Source organism: Anguilla rostrata, chromosome 9 (genome assembly GCF_018555375.3).
Source record: "Anguilla rostrata isolate EN2019 chromosome 9, ASM1855537v3, whole genome shotgun sequence".
In the NCBI taxonomy this organism is placed as follows: Eukaryota; Metazoa; Chordata; class Actinopteri; order Anguilliformes; family Anguillidae; genus Anguilla; species Anguilla rostrata.
In genome coordinates this window covers 32,197,834-32,220,884 of record NC_057941.1, presented here as the reverse complement: position 1 = coordinate 32,220,884, position 23,051 = coordinate 32,197,834, and the positions used below count along the sequence as shown (strand labels likewise).

Below are 23,051 nucleotides of genomic sequence, written 5' to 3'. Positions count from 1 at the left end.
AAGTAAAAACTAAGTCCTCATAACCATTCGCCACAGTGTAACCAGAAAATCAACGCGTATATATGCGTATACAACAGGGTGAACAGAACACGTATAATATGAAAATTTAACAAAACTGTACATTTTCCCAAAAGATCAGCATCAAAATTATAATTCTTTCACAAAATTACATACCACAAAAAAGTTACCATAGCAGAAATACGATTAAAACACAACCAGTTTAATTTCATTAGGTTGTCAAAGTATATTGATTTTACCTGGGGGTTCAATGTGTAGCACAATATTTTGCCCTCAGCACACAGTAACGTTACAGGCTATTAGCACTTTGAAGTCTCTCCCTTGGCTTTACCGCCTCCTCAGTATGGCAAGCCAAGAATTCGCATTCTAACTAGTTAGAATTTGAATTTGCGATATCCTCTAGAAATGAATTAAAGCTAAAACGGCTTGCCATAACATGTGTCCACACGTATATCACGAACCAGTGAGGTCCCATTCCAAGTACTAGCTTATCTAACAATGCAACGTTAAATTACTACCCTCAATCACAGACAATAAAGCTTTCAGTAGGCTGACCTTTCAAGAGCGTTTACTAAATATACTGCTATTCATTAGCATTACAGTTCCGCAAAACATGTTCATACATTATCAAATGTTAATTCGTACACCTGTGATTTCTGCGGAAACGTTACCCTTTCGCTTTACCGCTTCAAGTCTAAACCGTTTCCTTATCCGCAAACACGACTCTCGCGATAATACCGAGTCAAGCGACTGTGTTCTGTATCCCTCCGCTTCGTTTCTGTTTCGAACTTCCTCTCTCCCGGTGGACAGTTTATGTCATCCAAACTCGATTAAGACAAACAAATATTTTGGTTTTGTTACACCCATCGCACAAAAACTGGATTAATTCGGCAGAATTTTAGTTAACGTATTGTTCTGATAAGCCTTTTAATGGACGGGATCTATTTGTAACGCTCACTTCGGGGTGTAATGAAACTCGAGACTGAGTCAGACATTTTGGCTCGAAGTACAACCCTCGAATTGGCGCAGCTCTCGCTCTACGGAGAGCCATCATGACGTCAACTGTACTCTTCTGCTGTGAAAGCACTACAGCTCATCGCGCGCAGTAAAACGCTGGCTGAGGACACTCGTGTGAATGCGTTGGCGGATGTGTTCAGAGGCGGAAGGGTTGCAAACAGGGTTGTTCTTGTGAGTGATGCGGTAACCGCAGCGGCAAGAGGAAGAACCCAGGTTCTACTCTAGCTAGTTAGTATCGGCTAAAAATTATATACCCGGTTCCCTGCTAGATAGTGGATACTTACGCTTATAGACTGATTCGCAATTTGTACTCAGGGAAGAAGTCAGTGGAGGGAGAAAGGCACCGTCATTTTAACAGTATAAAACCCACGTTTCGGTGACAGCGGCACAAGCACAACAATGGCTCTGAAAAGAATTCACAAGGTAAGGAAGTGGTAAGCCGCAAGCGGCGGCGGGCCTTCGTACACGTTAATGCAGCTAGCTAATAAACCTTAACCGTGTTTCCATCCGCGTGTTGACTGCGCTAACTAGCAGTTTAGTTATTGTTTAAAATGGAAGTTCAGATTGGGGTATCTTTTAACTGGCGAAGCCAAGCTTGCTGGCTGATGACAGGGAAGGAACGCGCCGTGCTCGATGCCTGAAATATCCAGCTAGCTGCATAGTCGGGGCCCCTTTCTTTTTGGCACCTTCAACGGCAACTAGTTAGATAGAAATGCACCAGGCCCCCCAGGTAGACACTGCGGGTAACCGTTACTGCTCGGTGGGAGTGATAAATTGCTGAAATCTATCGTTAACCATATTTCAACGAAAGCCCGGTTAATACAAGCGTTAATACTGACCTTTTTGCCTTTCATGATTGCCTATGACGATGGCTTAGCAGCTGGATAGCAATGGAAGCAAACTACCTAGCAGCTAGCATAGCTATCGCCGTTGAGCAGAAAAACAGTCTTTTCTAGCTAACCGCTAGCCTCGCAACACTGAAGCACATGTTGGCAGATGTATTCAAGACAACTTGACAGACTGTTGGTATAAGTTACACATTCTGCCCTATCTTTGCAAGTTATTTTTAGATTCATGATAGCTGACTGTAATGCATAGACTGTGAGCTAACATAATGCTGTTTTTAAGGTACTCTTCCTGCTTAGCAAGCGCTAACGTTAAACACACCATGGCTTTTCAATGTAATACAGACTTAAGCGAGTGTTACCTGGTCGGCCAAGTGGGCCCAGCTAAGTGAGCCAGTTAAATATGTGGGGCAAATGCGGCGCTGTTTGTGTTAGGTTAAGCAATTCACGTTATTTCGATGTGGTAGGAATGTAGTTGGTAGGCTAGGTAGACTAGTTAGCTAAGGTACGAAATTGGTCAGCTCACGTTAGCTGGTGGCAGTTGGAGTCGTCTAGTCACTGCAGTAGTCTAACGATAGAACTGGTAAGGAATTGGACAATAGTCCTGGGTCATCGAATAATATTGTAATGCGGAACGTTACATAATTTGAACTGGAATGTAAACTTATGCTTGATTACACCATTGTGTTTAACACATTGAATCAAATTGCCAGTGTCCAGTTGCCCGGTATAATCCCATTATTTTCCACTTGCTTACCCACACTAATAAACAAGCCTGCACATTTCGGCCAATATGTTTCCGATCATTGCCGAGTTTGTATGGTTGTATCACAGTCATCATCAGAGACATGGATTTGGTTTTGGACCTGAGTTACAGTGGTCTATTGGCTAAAAATGTTTCTTCACCAGTTTTTTTGGATTCCAACCTCTATATTCCACATGTTCATTAAATTAAAGATTTTATATGATATAAGGTTTGTTTTAGGATTTTGCAAACTTGTGATTTAAAATAAAGAACACACTATTACATGATAATTAATATGCTTAAATGACCATCTGTCTTGTACTTTGCAGCAGTCTTTAAAATAAAATAAAATGTAAAATAATGGTTTCCTGTTCTACAGGAATAAACCGTTTCTTTATCCTGTACTCATCATAACTGGATTACACTGGCTGCTGCAAGTAAAATAGCTCAGGTTTTTGACGCATTTGGTTTGAAAACAATAATATTTGTCTGATCGTGTGATGGAAAATGTTAAATGTAATATCTAGCCATAGGATTGGTACTGGATTCCACAGTAAAATAGTGGGCACGTGTTGCTGAGAGCTTGGAGTTGCTCGCGTATAATTTTGAGCGTAATTGGAGTGCAGTTAGTAGTGAGGTGGGACTGGTTTACTCAGTTCTGTTCACTGGGCAATGAGCAACCAGGAAGTTGGCAAGAGGTCAGTCCTGCTGCCAGGTACAGCCGTTTCATGTAGCGGACGCGTACCGCAGTCATTTCAGTTCTCCCATCTCTTCCCTGTCCAGAGCTAGGCTTTGTAATATTAATTACAAAATTGCATTTTGTTTTTCATGGTTGCATACCTTCACGCCTTAGCCCTGCATTAACATTATGTGCAGGGACCACCGATCATGATTTTGTTCCTGAGCTTCTCTTTAACGTACTTAAATTTAGCTTCTTTACACATGTATTGCACTATGTGCTGGGCCCTCCTGATTTCAATGAACCATGGGAATTGCACTTACACATTGAAAACCAATTTAACTGACTTTACATAATCATGTGATCAGGGAATTCGCAGATTTGCGAGTTTGGTCGCTAGCTACTGTAGCCAGCAGCCAGAGCACTCTCTTTGAATTTAACCATTTAGCAGTAAAAGCTCACCTCTTGTCAAAAATATTATTTTCAACTCCTTGTCAACAGCAAGTCAAATGACATAATATTTGTGTGTCATACATAGGGCAACCAGTTTGTTTTATCACATGACTTGTAGGGATTTAAACTAGTTTCAATTCTTAACCTTCAGGGTTCCCTGTAGGTGCTCAGATGGCACAGTCAAATAATTTAATTGTACACTTTATTTGCTAATTGTGACATTTGTAAAGAAAATAATATTTAGTTGACCCAATACCAAGAATGAAAGGAAGGAAAATGAACATGAATGGAAAATCACGTGTACACATTATGAAAAGCTTGTCTTTGAGCAAACAGGTAAAACAGTATCAGCCTGGTGCACTGCACACAGGTAGATTTAATTATTTATTCAGAACTTGCGATTTAACAATGAATCACGCAAAGCAGATAACAAGAGGGCCAAAATAAATTTAAAAAAATTAAAAAAAAAACTGACAGTCTGAAATTAACACTAATCCTCTACTGCAGGGGAAAAGACAGCCTTCAGCAGCTGCTGGGTGTCATTCAAAATTTAACAGATGCTTAAGTGCGAATATACCACTGGAAAGAAAGTAGATGATCCTTGCTTGTATCCATTTCTGAACAAGCGTGTAATAAACAATGGGGCAGTTCCATTATCTGTGGCAAAAGTGTGTGTTGCCGGCCCCTGCTTTGCGTAGAATCAAATGAAAGAACTGATCGCAGCAACCCCCGTCATGTGTGCGATCACACACAGATCCACAGATGGGACGCACAAGTATGCTTTGCATATGTCGTTCTTCAAGGAAAATCCACCCTGGCTGATTTGAAAGTTTTCCTTGCTGATGCACTCTGTCTTATTGCCATGAATTGTGTGATGTCATTAGGAAATACCTGAATAATTTTGTGATTTAAAAAAAAAAAAAAAGTGCTGCATTTGTCCCCTACAGTGTAAAAAAATGTTAAGCATATAAAGACATCTTTAATGCTTAATAGTGCCAAATTCACTGCTTTTGACTTGCGGTGCCCACATTGTGACAGCAGCAAGTTCTGTTTGGTGTCGTAACTTACCTAATGCGATTTCCATCAAAGAAAGTCTATGAACACTGCCCAAGCTAAAAATAATGTGCTACTTGGAGCCTATTAGGAACCTGCATACAGAGCGTGGTTCCTTTTAAATAAAACTCCCCCCTGACCCATGTGAAACCAGATGGGGCATTTGTATTGCAGCAGTGTGTCTTTGAAAGTGCATCATCTTTTATCCAAGATTTATGAAAATGTAGATTAACATCACGCCAAATATTGTTGTGCTGACAAAGCTCAAGGTTTTATTGAAGGATACGTTTAGAAGTAAATATCTCATGAATCCCTGAAGATTGTAAGAGCCTGTTTGACACAGTGTAGGTTTGAAAGTCGTCACTTCAGAATCCACATAACCTATAAAACTGAGCACCTTGCAAATGAATATCGCCCACACGGCAGACACGCAGCGCAGCCAAAACCGAACCCCCAATGTGTCAAAAATGTAGTCGGTCTCAATTTTTGTTTGAATTGTGTCTGTGACATTCACCACTTTTATTCAATGTATTGTTCAAAAAAAAAAAAAAAAAGAGCGCTCCATTATTATCGATTCCATATTTAACTGTTTATTTATAGCTAGCTTGTTAGCTAGCCAACTTTCGTAGCTGGGTATATTTTGCTGGCTTGCGCAACTGATTGCTTGAAGTTTTAAATCGCTTGATTTTAATTTAGTAAATGAATTTACAATGAATGAATTTAAGTCTTTCTTAATTTTGTTGTTGTGCGTCTGCTGTTCCTGTGAGGGTATTTGCTTAGAACTTCGGAGGCTTGACTTTGCTTGATTTTTAGTTGGCAGAGTGCTTGTGATATTGTGTGTGCCATGCTAGATAACACGCAGGTCTCAAACTCAATGGCATTCACTAGTTCATTTATAATGATAAACAGACAGGTGGGAAGTAAGCGATTATGTGGTATTGGAGATTCTATGCATTCTATGAATATTTGACTTTGTTCTTTGCTTCATTATTACGTGCATGGTATTTAAACAACATTTGAATGGGAAAGATTCTATCCTATTGATTTCAGTCACTACAACATCCATGTAATTCCTGTATCTGATTTGCTTGTAGTTGGGTTTTTGTGTATTAGAATGCAGTGTCTCACAAATGTCTGAGTTTGACCTAATAATAAAAAATATATATTCCTGAATAGGGGTGGGAAGCGAGAACCGGTTCCAGTTGAGAACCGGTTCCAAGTTGTCCTATTTATTGGAATCGTATGCCTCCAAGCTTATCGATTCCGCTTATCGATGCCAGCATGTTTTCACGACAGCTGCGCTTTGCAAAACAATGACGTAAGGCCTTGGGGGAGGCACGCATGCAGGCAGAATGCTGCCTCTCTCAGGTGTTTGTTTTGGACGGCAGCTGTCACAACAAATTTGATCCGGGCTGCAAAAATGATCCGGGTGACTTACTGACATTCTAAAACAGCTGTCGTGACCGCAACATTTATTTTGCCTTTTTGTATAGCTATTTTTGTGGATAAAATTGCATTCATTATTTTATTTTCTGTTAAAAACATGTAATCCATATCCAGGGAGATAGCCGACTACTTGCACGTTACATGACGTGTAGCCATTTACTAATATGATCGCATTTCAGGCTGGAAAATAAAGTAAGTTGACGCTGAAAACTTGTATGTAGGCCTACTCTTTTAACACCCAGAAAATGTATCAGACATCGGTAATGGAATCGGTATCAATAAAATCTTATCAATTCCCATCCGTATTCCTGAATACTTTTCCAACCAATGTTATCGCTGTTGAAAAGTGAGTGACTGACTCACATTTTTAAATGCATGTAATAAATTTTACGGGAGGATATTTATTGAAGTAATTCGGGTTAAGTACCTTCCTCATGGGTTCAATGGCAATGTCTCGCTTTGGAATTTAACCTGCAGTTTCCTAGTTACGAGGCTGTTTCCCTGATACTTATACTACATTACAATTGTGCTACACCTTTAAGAGTGGCAATAAGGACAGAGAAGGGGGGGGCAACCCCACTGAGAGGTCTGCTGGTTTTCACTTTTTTTTTTCAACCTGCAGTAGCGGACAGATATGATTAAGATGCTCCTGAGTAGCTCAGTGGCTAAAGATGGTGGCCACAAGCATAGGGCTGGCCCTGTAATTGCAGGCAGTAGCCAGCAGTCCAGGACACAGTTGTCCTCCTCTCCGTATGGGAGGACAAGGCTCTTCACGAGACCCCTGTCATTTTGGAACAGCAGCTGGTTGCGACTGTGTGGCAACTTTCCCATGTTGGCCGGTGTGTAGGAAAGATTTGGGTGGAAAAAGGCAGAACATGTTTTTCTTGAAGGGTTTTTGAGCCGTAGTGTTTCTGAACGGCAGCTGGCTGTGTCTGTGTGGTGCCGCGAACGCGTAGCTGAAATGGAAGCTAAGGGGGAGAGCATGAGCAGCTGTCACTCAGTCGTCGGTTACCTCCCGTGGCACCATAGAGGTTTCCTCTTCACTCTCTTTGTGGTCTTTTAAAATTTTTATCTTTTTTGCTCCATCTGCAAAAAAATAAAGAAATACTAATTTCTTTCACTAGTCCTTAAGTTATTTCAATGAATTTTCAGAAGGAAGGTTTCTTAAAAATGGAAGCACATATTCCAGAATTGGGTTTTCTGTTTTTTTTTTCTGTAATCATTGTAGTGCATGTGGATGAAAAATGAAGGCAGTTGCTGCAAGCCTCTTTATGAGATGAACCAATCAGAGCGTCAGTCACATGGTGTGATTTTTAGGACATGCCTCTAAACTGTGGTCCTGCTGTAGTCTAAGATCCACCACAAAAGCATGTTATATCCCAACATTTGTAACAATTGCATTTTATAATATGATATTACTCAAACCTTTTAATAGTTCACTCTTCACAAAATACGTAGATATGTCTCCATAAAGTGCTTCCCTCGGCTGTGCGAAGACATTTCAGCTCGTTATAAATCACTTCTAGTGAAGGGATGAACTCTTGGGTCTCCCTCTTAAAGTGTTTGTAGAAGTTGGTGTTGATCTGAGGAAAGGTGAGAGGGCTGTTTCTTGTCTCTTGTTACTTGTTAGTGTGGTCTTGCGGTTGCATGTGTTGCCCCACTTCTTGTAAAATGAGCAGACATGTAGAGGTGATTGTTTGACGGGAAATGACACTCACTCTTTGTCTTTGTGTTTCTCTCTCTCTCCCCTCCCCCCCACCCTTCCAGGAGCTGAATGATCTGGCCCGTGACCCTCCGGCTCAGTGCTCCGCTGGTCCAGTTGGGGACGACAGTAAGTTTGACTGTCACGTGTGCGCCGTCCTGTCGCAAGGGGCGTCCTCCTTCAGGATTCAAATTTTTTTATTTGTGTGATTTTTAAAATTGTGTTGTGTGTGTGTATCTGTATGTGTGTATTGGGCCTGATTGAGAGGTTTATTTACCATCTGAAATAAGACACGGGGGTTAAGACCAGGGTTCAGGCTCAAAAGCCAGCAGATCTGTAGAGGTCGTTCTCTCGCGCATTTGGCAGAAGTCTGAGCATACAAGGCCTGGCTGTGTCCTGGGCGTAGTGCTGGGTGCCTGGGCACTGGAGAGGATGCAAGTGGGTAGCGAAATGGCTGACCATCTGCAGGCAAGGGTTTTCCAAACACGGGGTTTTCCGGAACTCCTGGAAGTCCTTATCCCGTTTAGACCTAAGGTGCCCCCTAAAAGAACATTCTAAAACCTAAGGCATTGTTGTGAACAACGTGAGGGGTTTCTGAAAAACTTGGCAGAATTGTCAACATTCACTAAAACCTTTATTTCTCGGAATGAACTAAATGAACTTTTTGGCTCATCTGCCAGCGGCAGGTAAACCAAACTTAACAACTTTTCTTCTTTTTGGAGGCCTAGCTGCTTCATTGTGTTATCATGTCTGAGACAAGATAATAAAAATGAACGTTCTTCACAAGACAGACGCAAGTTGAACTGACGAAAAATTCAAGAGAGACGCCACAACGCCAGAGAGCCAATCGCAGGCCTGTTAGATCTGTGAGTGGGTACGGTTGACCATGAGGGTCATATCATCATTCCCGCATCGTCTTAGCCCCAAAAGCGTGGCAGTTAAGCCAGATATTAAGTTACTGTTTCAGAAAACATTACCGACCAACCTGATGGGTGACCTCAAATTATTAATTTGCCAATGATGATGTTTACCCCTATTTGGAGCTTGGCAGGTGTTAATTTCTGACAATAAACGTGTGAAAACTCTAGTTTGTAGAAATGGCAGCAGCACTTGAATCTTAACCACAGCTTATTTAAAAAAATGTCCTCCCTCTCTCCTGAATTTGATTTAAAAGATTATTTCTTTCCTTTTCTGCACAGTTTGGAATGAATTTTTACATCTGCGCCAGAATTATTCAAAAGATGTGTGATTCCACCTTCATTTAACGCCAGTGGTCTATGGCTGGGAATGGGAGGGAGGAGTCATGCCGTTTCTCACTGATGTGAAAAATCATTTCTGCCGTCAGCGTGATTGCTCCTGTTCTGCGTTTTATGTAAGAGGAGCTCGAGGCCGCACGGACAGAGTGTGACGGCGACGTGTCCCCGTTTCCTCGTTCAGAAAAGGACCCAGATTAAAAAATAAAATAATGATTTAATCACTCCATTAAGCTCCGTTTTGGCCTCTTATCGATGCAGATGATACAGCTGCTGGCTGGAGGCTGATGGTGAAACTCAGCAGAATGGTGTTTTAACTTTTCGGGGCGGGGTATGGGGGGGGGGTGTGCGTTGAGATTTGACCATTGTACTCATTCTGCTCACGGGCTATAAAAACTTCTTGAGCGGTGAGTGAAAACCAATAAATTACTGGACTGTTTTAAACAGGGTTTGCGCACTGAAGAGGGCCGAGGGCTGGGACATATGCGCTTGCCCTGTCCCCCATGCTGTGAGATTTATGAATTAAGGGCTTGAGCATCCAGCAAATAATGAATCATTTCTTGAGGGAGAACCATCTACTAAGTATAGATTTTATCATTCTTATTATTACTTTTCCCCGAGATGACCCATGAGTCTCCGCTGGCTGCCCGTGCTTTCCGTGCGTACTGCTGTAGAACGCTCTCGTCATACCTCGGCGTTCCAACCCGTGTCGGAATCGCGTTCGCGGACGCTCCTCCCTCTCTGCTGGCCACCGGCGATGACAGGAACGCCGGGTCGCGTGCGGATTTAAAATGCACGCCCAGGCCCTTGAAGAGCGCTGTAATCGGCCGACGCCCCGCCAGTGCACAGCTGGGTTAATTACAGCCGCGCTGGGTTCAGATGCCTCTGCTGACGGAGTGCTGTGGCCCACCAGCCCTCTCGTCCTTAGCGGCTGTGTCTTTCCTTCTTTCTCTTTCTTCTTTTTCTTCAATCTGTTTTTTTTTTGCCTTTCCGCCGGCCTGGAACGGTGATAAAATATTTGCAGACCCGTCTCCTTGTGCAGACCTTTTTCTGTGTGAGGTCTCCTCCTCGTGTCTGTCTGCAGCCGCAGAAAGCCCGGCGTTTATTTATCGCGGTGTTCTAGAACTTGGGCTGACACTTTCCGCTCATGGGAACTGGCCAAAGCACACGCGTACAGCGAGACTAGGTTTAATGTGTTAGCATTACATGTGCTAGCAAAGGTCAAAGGTCTTCCAGATGTGCTTGGCAGATGTGCCTCACGCAGAGGTGATGTGACGCCATGCCTGTTCCCCATTGGTTGGTTCACTACACTCAGCTTCAGAAATTGGGGGTTCTGGAAGCAATGGACTTACCTGACATTCTTGCACGAGGGTGTCCAGTTTAATCTGAGAATGTTGAATGTGGGTGCTGTCTTTAATTAAAATAAGTTGAATTGGGCGTTGTAATGCTGAGCTAGAACAAAAGATTTGACGTCTTTGGATTGGAAAGCTAACCCCCTGCCCAAGGAAAGAGGTGTTGAGTGCGTCAGTGGTTTCTGTCAGGAGATTTTGGAGAATATAATAACCGAGCTCTATAGTGCTCCTATTTTAGGAGCTCTTGCTCTGAAAATTGATGTGTGCTAAAGCTAACTGGGACCTGCTAATTGGGATGCATTAGTGTGCTCCAAAATTTTTCAACTGAAGACCACGTGCTTATTTGAAAAATTGTTAGCGTAGAGCCCTGTAATAAGCCGCAGGTTACGTGTTTGTCTTCCGTCGCTATTAAATGCGTCTATCAATGTGTTGGTCAGTGTACTAAAATTTGTGTCTGAACATGTGAAACAAATTTAAAGAAAGCTGGTGGACCGCATGGTGGTGACGATTGTTATTGCGTGTGAAAGTATATATACATATATATATATATATATATATATATATATATATGGTTTTTTAGCCAGCCCCAGTCCGATTGAATCTGGTATGGAAGATCAAAGCAGGGCAGACGTTAATTCTAAAATTCTGATTGGCTTTAGTTTGGGAGCCTTGGTAATCATGCCCCTATTACTGTTAAACCCTCTTTCCCTCCATGTGAGCTCCTGTTAATCACGATCTCTCTCTCTGTCTCTCTCTTCCTCACAGTGTTTCACTGGCAAGCCACAATAATGGGACCAGTAAGTATGCTTTTTTTTTTTTTTTTTCAGCTTTTCCTCTTTTGGATTTTGGTAACGCATTGCAACAGGTAATTGGGCCAGTGTCATCCTGTGTTGTAACACCCGTGTCCTACGCTCAGACTACCCCTGGGGCACCGACCACAATGTCTCAAGACACAGAGCCACACTTTCAGCCTTTTGAACATCGCTGTCAGAACTGGTCCTGTCCGGTATACATGGAGAATAAATCCTAATATTCTTTTTTTTTTTTGTTGTTGCCTATATTGTCCTTTCGGAATTACTGTTCCCGGCAACACTTCCTTTTTGTAGTCCCCTACTAAAGTACTAGATGTTTAACTTCTCTTTTATTACCTATCAATTCAAGTGGCTATCTTATCAAAGATTTGGCTTTGCTATAGCCTGAGTTTAATGTGTACTTCTTATGACATCAGATGATACTTTCTAAGAGAGATGTTTACTAGAAAGGATTAAATTGATAGTATTAAACTCCTAAAAGGTACGCAATTAATTGGGCTATATCCAACCTAAAACTTTGATAACTACTAGATAGTCACTTGAATTGATAGGTAATAGAGGAAGTGTTTCTTAGTAATAGAGGAAGTGTTTCTTAGTATTTCTTAATATTTACGATTACGATGTTGCTGTTTCTCTTCCTGGTTTCCATTGATGGCTCATAAACAACAGGCATAGAAACAGCAGGCTCAGTAACATAATCGCTGTCCAGATATTCTTGTATTTTTTGTGGGTGAAAAAGATTTTGGAGAACAAGATGTTATCGAAGCTTTGTCGAAGCTGAAATGTGGCTAGCCTACAAAGTAACTTTTTTCAGTTCAGGTGACATCAGTTTAACGTAAGCATTGTGGATTGATTCTGGGCCAGTGATAAGGTTCGAGCGATGTCTTACTGTTTATCAGCAATCGTGGAATATGCATCAGCCAATCACAATGCACAGTCAGAACTAACAGTTGAATACATTTATATATGCGCACTTTGGCAAACTTGCCTTTTTCTGTTCAACATATCTTCATGTGTATGCTTGATGTCTGTCTATGTGCTATGTAGGCTTATTTAATATCCCCCTAAGGGGATGAAGTTGAATTGGTATTGCTTATCAGTAACTGATGTTGTATGCTGATGTCATAATGTATCATTGTGATGTCATAGTAACCTCAGTGACATTTACTTTAGTACTTGACTGGCATTGAGCAGCTGCTCTTATCCAAGCAAATTCAAAGATGCAGGGTTGGAAGTACAGTTATTCCCTAGAGGGGATTCAAACAAGAATGGGTATTCAGCTGCATTGAACTACTGAGTCCCATGTCAGGGAAACTTCACTGTGATGGCATAGTAATCTTACTCTGGTTTAATTAGAATACAGCTTGGCCCAAATATTTGTTGCTGAGCCTGAACCGAGCCTGATATTGCCTGACCTGACCTGAGCCCAGCAAGCATTCTGTGCTTTGTTGTCTGACCTGACCCAAATATAAGAATCACACATGGGGTACTGCCTTATTCATTGAAGCTACTGTTATGTGACATTAACGTCACAAAGCAGAGAGAAAGCATGATCATGGTCGCGGGGAGTGCGGGAGGGGGGTTATCTGTCACTTCCTGACGAGCTGCTGCTGGCAGGAAAAGCAGTCTCATGGATGCGGTTGCATGGTAACCATCATAAAGCATTCTACCCCTCGCCTGCTGGCTAGCTATCAGGCTAGGAACATTAGGAAAACATCCTTGTTAAAGAGCATATCTGTTCCACAAAAACAACACAAAACGGTTGAGCTAGCTAATATTTGCTGCCTAACAAATGAAACCAAGCTTTTGGCTTAAGAGATTGCCTTGCGTCTTCGTGAGTAATGATTCAGTCCTGTCTTGAATGTTTTTGGTGAACATTTTCAACTGGAATAAAGAATTGGATTTGGATTTTTTTTTCCTTCTCAAGTTAAGGCCTGAGTGTAAATATCCAAACTGCCTGGGTGTTTCACCTTTCCTTTCAGATATTAAACAGTAATTAGCTCTCCCAGTACGAGAGCTTCTTGCTCGATTTCATCCACTGCAGGACATAAAATATATCGAGTCATCTCATTCAATTAAGAAGCCACTAAATTCAAATTGATGTTTAAGAAAAGGCGTGTTCATAAATGTTGCTTAAACATGAATTATTAAACTATAAAATTCCTGGCTTGAGACCGAGTTTTGGCAGTAAATATTTGGACCAGCCCAAACGTGTCCGGTCCTGTCACGTATACGCTCTATAAAGGTGTAAAGATGAAATTGGTGTCCTAAGTAGTACTATAGCGTAGAAATCTCGTCATTTATTAATTATATATTTTTTTTTTTCTATTTTTTTTGACAGAATGACAGTCCCTACCAGGGCGGCGTGTTCTTCTTGACCATTCACTTCCCCACAGACTACCCCTTCAAGCCCCCAAAGGTGAGCCGCCTCACGCCTTGCCTGTCGGGCACTGTGAGGAATGTTCTAGAGTCCTGCAGCGTGTGGATTCGGAGCCTCAGTGCTCACAGGGAGAGGAAAGGGGCGAGGAGCAGATCTGCTTGAATGTCGGAATTCTGTTGGAAATTTGACTGTGTTCCTGAGTCGCTTTTTATAGTCTAGACGCACGTGTGCTTTTTGCTTTTCTTTTTTTAAAGAACAGAACTATAATGACACTGTTACTGTTACTGTCTCCAGTCTAGGTTAAGGGCCCAAACATAGAAGGTATAGGTGTGAATCCTCCCTCCCGTCCCCAGCACTGACCAGACCAACAAGGCCATCTCAAACAATCTATATTTTTATTTAATAAACAGAAAAAGAAAGCAGTTCATGTCTTCAGGGGAGGGCAACACCAAAACAATAAGCAAAACACGACTACCAGTAACAAAGGAATAGATGACCTACGAAACCAAAACCCAAAAATAACAACACGTATCTAACCTGGCTCCCTCTACAACTAAAGACAGGAGAAAAACTACACATGCTAAAGAAATGGTACCCCACTCCCTACGAGCTTCCTTATCTAAAGTTAGAGTACCAGTCCTGTACAGTCAGCGCTGTGATTCACAACAGTGGCAACAGTCCGGTGTCTGGCGGCGGGAGGAAGGAGAGACCCCGGCCATCATGAGGCACTTTTATTTGTGTTCACTGCTTGGTCTTACAATCCCGACCAACGTCATATTTTAAAAATGGAAGGACGAATCCACCTGACAGAGTTAGAGGGGAAGAGATGGAGCAAGTCCAAATGGAACACACAGGCTCACACACACACACACACACACACAAAACCCCACACACGCACACACACACGTCAACACAAAAAAACAATGATAATAACGTCCTAGGACGTAACAACACGGACAGGGACATCCAGGTGTCATGGCTTTAATGATGGCTTTGCAGTGCACAGCCACACACTTTTTACCCTTTTAACCCCCCCTCACAATCTTCTGTTTGAAGGTTGCATTCACTACAAGAATCTACCACCCAAACATCAACAGCAACGGCAGCATCTGTCTGGACATCCTGAGGTCGCAGTGGTCGCCAGCACTAACCATCTCCAAAGGTATTTAGCTAACGCTTTGCGGCTAATATGCTATCGTGTTTCAGGAGTGTACCACTTTATTATTTATGTTGTCGTGGTGTTGACATTATTCTCATTTGCTTAACAGACGCCTTTATCGAGTGTTTATCGAGTTGTTTGTTTTTTGTTCTTTTTGCTTTTTGGTTTAGCCCGCTGGGTGTTCACTGAAGTAATTGAGGTTTATTACCTATTCCAGGTCTGTGTATAATGTTAATCTGATGCTTCCTGCTAGAGGTGTGCATCCGGACCCGAACCTGGCGGGCCCGAAGGTACGCTGTGATCGGGCCGGGCGTTTGGCCTCTTTTCAGCTCAGCGATGTTGGGTCCAGTCGGGTACGGGCCCACTGCCAACCCGGAAGTCTAAAATCGTAGTGTAGCAACACTTTTGCCTGTTGTGAACAGAGGCAAAGTTTAGTTTTTTTAATGTGCTGTTATTCTCAACTAGCAAATAAAAACTGCTGTATTTGACGGCACAGGAGCGATAAATGTATTGACATAACGTTTGACAGAAGATAAAAACGGCACTAAAGCTAGCTAACTAGCCTGTTCGGATTATTACGAACATTAAAATGAAAACTACTCCACTATTTTACAAACACACTTTCTGCAAACATACTGGAACATGTTGCTCCTGTGCCATTTGTTGCAGAGGTGCAAGCGACAAACTTTGTCACTTTGAAAGAGGGAAAATTTTGTTTGAAAATAATAAATGTCAGCTCAAATATGGCTGTTTTAATTTGCTAGTTGAGCATGACCATTCACTACAAAAACCAGGAGCTTTGCTTTGCGCCATCCCTGTTCACGACTGGCGGAAGTGTTATTTACACCCCCCCCCCTTCACGATCGCAAGCACCCGCACTAGCAGCTTTCCTGCATTATTTTCTATATGGTGCTGTGTGGTGCTGCTGGCTTATTGCAGCGATCAGGCTCTGTCAGGTTTAGGTTTAAAGAGTGGTCAGGGCTTGTCGGGCAGGTTTGGGTCGTTCTGTAAAGACGTCAGGCTCAGGCAGTCTCTGGCCCCATTTCTATCCCGTTGCAGACCTCTGCTTCCTGCCCTCAAATCGCTGTCCCGATTTGTTCCACGTAAATGAAATTGCAGCATAAAAATGAAAGCCATACCTCAGCAGCTAATAGAGACTCAAACTCAAACCGATTCCAGTCATTGTCTGTACATTCATTCATGGGGGTATCCCCATCCCCCCTCTGTTGAACCGTGAGTGACGTCATCACCAAGGGCCTCCCAAAGCTAGCCGCCACAGCTGTTTGTGTGGGTGTCCACGGCCCTGCGCTGTGATTGGCTCGACTCCCTCACTCCTCATTTTAAATTAGCGTACCAAGCGTTACCAGTTCAGTCGTGCTAAAGCACCTACTAATAGCCATAGCACATCAAGTACACAGTACCTAGTGCGATAATGGGGACTTCTGTAGTGTTTGCAGTTGGAAGTCTTGGACATTAATCAAAGCATTTCCGTCTAGGGTCTTTGGGCGTCTATTTAGAAAATCGCCTGCATTGATAAACCGCAGCCTGGCAGCTCACAAGGCCTTACGTAAGCGTGACTGGAGTTAATCCCCTCGCTCATGGGCATCTGCTGAGAGCAGCCACTCCTCAGATAAACCGGTCTGTACATCACAGCGATGGGCTAATGCAAGGCCTCTCTGCACCGGCCAATCAGAGTGACTGCGATCAGAGGATCTGTGCAGGGTTCTCTAATCTGATCATCAGGAAAAAGCTCAATGTGTTGGGGCTGGGTGTTGACCCGGTCGGTCTCTCTCCCTCTCTCTCTCTCTCTCTCTCCATTTCTTTCTCTCTTTCTCTCCCCCACTCCTCTCCAGTTCTTCTGTCCATCTGCTCGCTGCTATGTGACCCGAACCCGGACGACCCCTTAGTGCCTGAGATCGCCCGCATCTACAAGACAGACAGGGAAAAGTGAGTTTTGCGGTGTAGCGTGCTGTGCGTCTGATGGATCCGAGATGGGGCACTCTGTCACCCTTCCGCACCAACTTTGTGTCATTTCCCCCCTGTGGAGCTGGAACCAGGCACACGTGCTGGGGCTCGAGCTGGCTGAGTTCAGTGAGCTTGCTTCTGTATTTCAGCCAAAGCTGTCATCCTGATCTACAGTGGGAAAGGGCTATAATGAGCCAGCCTGTTTCCAGCTCTACAGTCGGAAAGAACTATAATGAGCCATCCTGGTTCCAGCTCTACAGTGGGAAAGGGATATAATGAGCCAGCCTGGTTCCTGCTCTACAGTGGGAAAGGGCTATAATGAGCCATCCTGGTTCCTGCTCTACAGTGGGAAAGGGCTATAATGAGCCATCCTGGTTCCTGCTCTACAGTGGGAAAGGGGTATAATGAGCCATCCTGGTTCCTGCTCTACAGTGGGAAAGGGTTATAATGAGCCAGCCGGGTTCTAGCTCTACAGTGGGAAAGGGGTATAATGAACCATCCTGGTTCCAGCTCTACAGTGGGAAAGGGGTATAATGAGCCAGCCTGGTTCCTGCTCTACAGTGGGAAAGGGGTATAATGAGCCAGCCTGGTTCTAGCTCTACAGTGGGAAAGGGGTATAATGAGCCAGCCGGGTTCTAGCTCTACAGTGGGAAAGGAGTATAATGAGCCAGCCTGGTTCCTGCTCTACAGTGGGAAAGGAGTATAATGAGCCAGCCTGGTTCCTGCTCTACGGTAGGAAAGGGGTATAATGAGCCAGCCGGGTTCTAGCTCTACAGTGGGAAAGGAGTATAATGAGCCAGCCTGGTTCCAGCTCTACAGTGGGAAAGGAGTATAATGAGCCAGCCTGGTTCCTGCTCTACAGTGGGAAAGGAGTATAATGAGCCAGCCTGGTTCCTGCTCTACGGTGGGAAAGGAGTATAATGAGTTGCCTAGTTCTAGCTCTAAAGCGGAATAAAGGGATATTTCTCACTCACCAGCTCTGTAGCTATGATCAGCAAGTGAATACGTCTTCACATGTTACACTGAATGTACTTGGGTAACATGTCACAGCTGGCCCGTACGTCTACAGAAACATTCAGGCCTGAGTGAAAAATTAAAGAGTATATTCTTTAGAAGTCCTCGTCCCTGCACACCCGCTTTTTTGTTCATGTGTAACTGTGGGTTCTAATGGGTTTCTTTGCCTCCTCTCTTTTGCAGGTACAACAAAATAGCTCGGGAATGGACACAAAAGTACGCCATGTAGTCCGGGGTGGGAGGAGCAGAAGCATGGAGAAACGGCCTCTACGTCTAAAGGCTTTAGGGGAACTCTGAAAGAAGAGAGGATAAAAAAAAAAAAAGAAAAAATGTTGGTTTCCATTGGAGTGCTTTCTTTGAGCCAGGCCCCACCCCCACCACACTCGTTTCCCGCCCCTGCCCGGCTGCCATGTTGTACATATTTTCAAACTGCAAGCATAGACCCCCCCCCCCAACCACCACCACCACCACCCCCACTTCCTGCTTTCTCTCCCCCTCACAGAATCCACCCTCCTCTAGGGTTTACCCTGCTGTCACATTTCCGACTCCTAAAAAATCACTCCTCGTCATTTTAAGACTTGGTTCAGTAGTCCGTATTCAAGGAATTTTATGTTCTGTGCCCCCCTTCCCCCCCTTTCCCACTGTCATGCATATCTGGTGGTCAGATTAGGGTGCACGGGCAGAATTTTGTATAAAACCTCTTTAAGGAATTCTTTTTTTAAACTCATAACCGGTTTACACACGAGAGACGCGTGTAGGACCTACTGTCTTTCTCTGTGCTGCTGGTGATTTCTGAATTCTGAAGGACTTTTATTTTGATTTTTCTTCTCGCAGTGTCATTACCCAAGACCCCGCCCACTCCCCCGCCACCCAGTTCTCTCGTTACAGTTACAATCCACACATTTTTGACCAGTGATTGAAGCAAGGTATTAATTTAACAAGTACGTCCCACTTCCCTGCCCCCCCACTCCCCTACCTTCTGGTAATTAGGTTGCATTTGGCTTTTGTTGAATTAGAAGCTAACCGCTCCAGTGACTCCTGCTCTTTTGGGTTAAGGGTACAAGGATATGGGTTCCAGACAGACACAAACTTCTGTATATTTAATTACCTGAAAGCTCGTCGAGCTTGTGTGTTGATTTAAACTGTGTAATAAAAATGATTACTAAAGTGGTTAATGCTCTGAATTCAGATGTCACTGGGGGGTCGTTGATGAAAGCGGGGCCGCTCTGGGCCAGGAGGTTCCGGGCCAACCCACTGCGCAGCGGCCAATCGCTAAGCAGCATGTCTGTGGGTGTGGCGTTCTCAAGGGAGCATCATTGTACAGTTTTAAATTGCAATACGTTCAAGTCTTGTCGCGGGGAAAAGTTGCAGCATATTAGCGTTTGATGCTGTGGCTGCACACAAGGTAAGTTGTGATGGTGCTCCTGGGTACATTAATGCTTCTTCGCGTATGAATCGCTCGCCGTCTTAAGGCCGAGAGGGTCATCTCTGGAAATCCATCAAACCCCTTTGCTAAGGAGGTCTTGCGACTGATCGACTGAATAGTTCTTGTCTGTCTGGTTGCTGTCCGTTGAACCTCTGGTTTACAGCGTAATAACGCAGCTCGATACTGCCCATGCTAATGGCCGTTGGCTGGGCGTTGTGTAATAACCTTTGTCATTTCCCAGGGAGAGAGGGTTTCGGTCAGAATCTCCTCGTCTCTCTGTTTCAAGTGTGTCGTTTCTGGGCAGTCTGGTGCATGCACTCTGACTGCGAAAGGCACACACCAAATGATGCATTGACTGCGCTGCTCAGCAGCTCTACTGCGTCGTGAAAAGTGCAGTCTGGCGTTGCCGTTGAAGCAGTGGGATCGGTTTTCCCCTGAAGCGTAGGGCTGGGATGCACAACTGTGGTCCTGAAGGACTGTTCTGCGTGCTGCATTTTGTTCCGACCCATTACCTTAGATTTTGTTTTCTGACAGCTCTATAAAATGCTCTGGTTCACTCCTGTACTTGAGAGCAGCGAAGTCTTTAGGATACACTTGCGGCTGTAGCTGGTCCTGATGCAAATGTGAATTTTGGATATGGTTGAGCTAATTAAGTATTTTCATTAAGTAATTAAAATCTAGCTTGTTGTGCACCCCTGGTGTAGGGTCAGTCCTTCCTCTACTCGTTTCGCTGATCGGAGTGACTACTGATCGCTGGCGCATTGGTATTTACAGGTGCTATCAAAGCCAAATGTATAACGTGTATGGGGAGGGGAGGTGAGGTGAGGTGACCCTGTTCCATGCTTTTTTCACTTTTTTTTTTCTCCAGAAAAACTCCCAGTTATCAGAATGAGCCATTACCTGTATGTGACCTACATGATACTGTTGGTACATTAAAGATGTGCTTTGCAGTTGGGTCCAATTGGACAGTATGTACACAAGTGGTGGAATAAACTTTTAAAAGCTTCACTGTTACTATTGAATAAGTATTTCAGTTTATATTTTCAACAAGACAAGCATTCAGGGTGGAGTTATGACAGTTTGTTTACTAGAAATGTTGGAGAAACTCATGACATAAGAATTTGTGCAAAGTTTAAGTAAAGCAATTGCAATAACTGGATTGAAGTCTTTATTATTGTTTTTACTAGAAGCATTTTTCAGTGACTAGGTAAGAGCCTGTGCTTGTGATGTCATAAAGAATTAAGCCATTGATACTATTGGGGTTTATGACCGTTCATATAAAGCATTATGCATCTAGGGCCATAAACTTGAAGCATCTTGCAAAAAACACTTTATGCTTGCACTTACGGACTTGGATTCATTTTTATGTTTGCTGATGAAGTGCCATGATCCCCTTTGTCATTCATATGAATGCATACAAAGTCTTCATAAATGCTACATAGCTACCACCTGAAGTGTTATTTTTTTCTTTTGCCCAATAATGCAAAACTATGCTACAAATGCATTAATGCGTCAAGCTCTGCGTAAGCTAGGCACACCTGTAGCTCCGTGTTAAAGAAGCTTTCCAAATCTTCGAGACTTTGTGCCATTTGGAGGCTGTATGGAATTCCAATGGATGTAGTGTGCACACTATAGAACTTTGAAGTGTTATGTTGACCTCATGTTTGTATACCAACGAAACAAACTGGTTAATTAAAAATATAGACAATGACATGGAGTTGCTATCGAGTGCTGTAGATGAATGGGGATTTGTGCTAGCCCCAGGTGTCAATGACTGGAGAGATGGTGAGAGGATCCAGTGGAAAGCTATCAACACGATTAATGCAGTTTTCCTGCAGTGCATCTTACCCCAATGCACAGTGAAGCAGATGGTTTGAGAAGCGAAGAACTGTTCCAAGAGCCGCAGATGGAGATCTGCACTCAGTTCGGTTTAGAAGGGTGATTCGAACATGAATTCTGTTTTATGTTTCTGAAAAAAGGAGGTGAGTTTTTTTTTCCTGGTGAACAAATAATGGGTCCGGTGTTATTCTGGCATCTAAAAAGGAACGCAGTGCTTTTTCATTTTCAGTTCCAGATCAGGGGATGCCAGCTTTTAGTGATGACTTGTTCCGGCCTATCTTTTTAGCTGTGGACTCCACTTCCCATCATCCCTTTTGTTAAAAAGATCTGTGGCCTTCTCGAATGTATTCATTGTGTCGGCCGCTTAATGGAACACAAATATAGGACTGGACAGCTCCACTGGAAGCTCTGTCTAAATTACAGAGCACAAATTGCCTAAATGTAGCAGCGACATGTCAGTGTCAGTTCTGTGAGAAGGACAAGGGTTCCTCAGAGCTGCAGAACCTGACGTCCCTTTGAAGTAACATTCAGGTTAGCTTTAGCACTCTGCTGTCCTCTCCAGAACCAGTCATCTGAGCCCCTAAGGCCAAACATTTGGGGTCTCAGAATCATGTTTCAGGTCAGAATTATCATCTCCAAACTGCTCTGAACTCAGATCCACTATGAAACTGAGCGACTGTTCACCTGGAGCTGCATCACGATGGCCAGGGGTGGTATTGCTGCTGGCTGTTAAATGTGGCTCCACCCTGCTGAGTTATCTACTTAGAGGTTGATCGAGGACTTCCCTTCCAAAAAAAGACATTTATAAAAGTATGCCTTGATTACCTTTTGTTTCTGAACTAAATCCCCGGTAGTGTAGAGCATGGTTTAAAATATGCCAAATTAATAGTCGACCCATTTAGGGTACAATTTTAGTAGTAGTTAATAAATTGTATACTTAAAGTTTAGTACCAGGAAATATTTTAAGTATACTTAAAACGTGCAAATTTACTTTATACTTTGTAATTATATTTTACTTCAGGTACACTTTAAAAAAATGAACTTGTGCACTTTTTTCATAAGGGTTCTTCCACTAATGTGGCTCCAGTAAATTAAACTGTTCATTAAAAATCTATATGAATAATTAGGAGGAAAGTACCCCTACCTTTAGATTAACTTTATCAGTAGAGCCCACTTGAAGATGTTACACTGTGTAGTTGCGTGTCAGTAGCTGTCATGCATGGGATTTAATTGAACGTAGATTCCATAATTATGTATAAGCATAATTTGACAGGCCTGTCTGTGGCTCAGGTTAGCTAAAACTGTATACCGGGTCCTTCACATTTCCCTGTAATCACATGGAGTCTCTCTTCTCTCATTCATTCATCTTGCTTAAATGTATCCCGTGGTTATCGGTACAGCTAACCTGGAAATGGCTGTTTATTTATATGGCAGACGCTAGCATGATGCTAGAACAGCGGTATAGATATAGAGCAACAGGGAAAAGAAGTTCATACATAGCACAGCAGTGCCTGGCATTGATCGATGCAAAGTAACCACCTTAATGTTAGTTAACTAAATGTCTGCATTTGGTGACTCTAGTGTTTACAAAAATGTTTTTAAGGGCCGAGAGTCTGTTATCGTTGTGCCTATTTCTGTAGGGAAACCCTGAAAAGTGCCGAACTCTCGGTGCTGTATAGGAATGGGGCATTGCACCCCGTCGAAGCGTAACTTGACCTGTCATCCCAATGGTCTTTGAGAATGGTGGGGATTCAGTGCAGATGTGCTGTGTGTGCAGATTTACTTATGGGCTGTAGAATACACTGCTCTCAAATTATTCACTGCTTTGATTTAAAAAAATGAACGAAGTCTATCAAATAAATTAAATCAAATAAATGTGGGAAATATTCCACT

The 23,051-nt window shown here is 43.1% G+C and overlaps 1 protein-coding gene across 1 annotated transcript; it reads left to right on the top strand.

The window, feature by feature from the left end:
• Positions 1 to 905: 905 nt before the first annotated feature.
• LOC135263581 (ubiquitin-conjugating enzyme E2 D2) lies at positions 906 to 19,063 on the top strand. Its single transcript, XM_064351801.1, has 7 exons — positions 906 to 1,458; positions 8,024 to 8,087; positions 11,329 to 11,360; positions 13,717 to 13,794; positions 14,812 to 14,917; positions 16,768 to 16,861; positions 18,077 to 19,063. Exons 1-7 carry the CDS (start codon positions 1,435 to 1,437, stop codon positions 18,120 to 18,122), a joined length of 444 nt encoding a protein of 147 aa, XP_064207871.1. The 5' UTR covers positions 906 to 1,434; the 3' UTR covers positions 18,123 to 19,063.
• Positions 19,064 to 23,051: the final 3,988 nt, after the last annotated feature.

Bases quoted from the DNA above. Each gene is read 5' to 3' on its own strand.
- LOC135263581 (XM_064351801.1), top strand. From the start codon at position 1,435: ATGGCTCTGAAAAGAATTCACAAG. The intron at 8,088-11,328 runs GTAAGTTTGACT...TCTTCCTCACAG, and splicing joins TGGTCCAGTTGGGGACGACA to TGTTTCACTGGCAAGCCACA. The intron at 13,795-14,811 runs GTGAGCCGCCTC...TTCTGTTTGAAG, and splicing joins ACCCCTTCAAGCCCCCAAAG to GTTGCATTCACTACAAGAAT.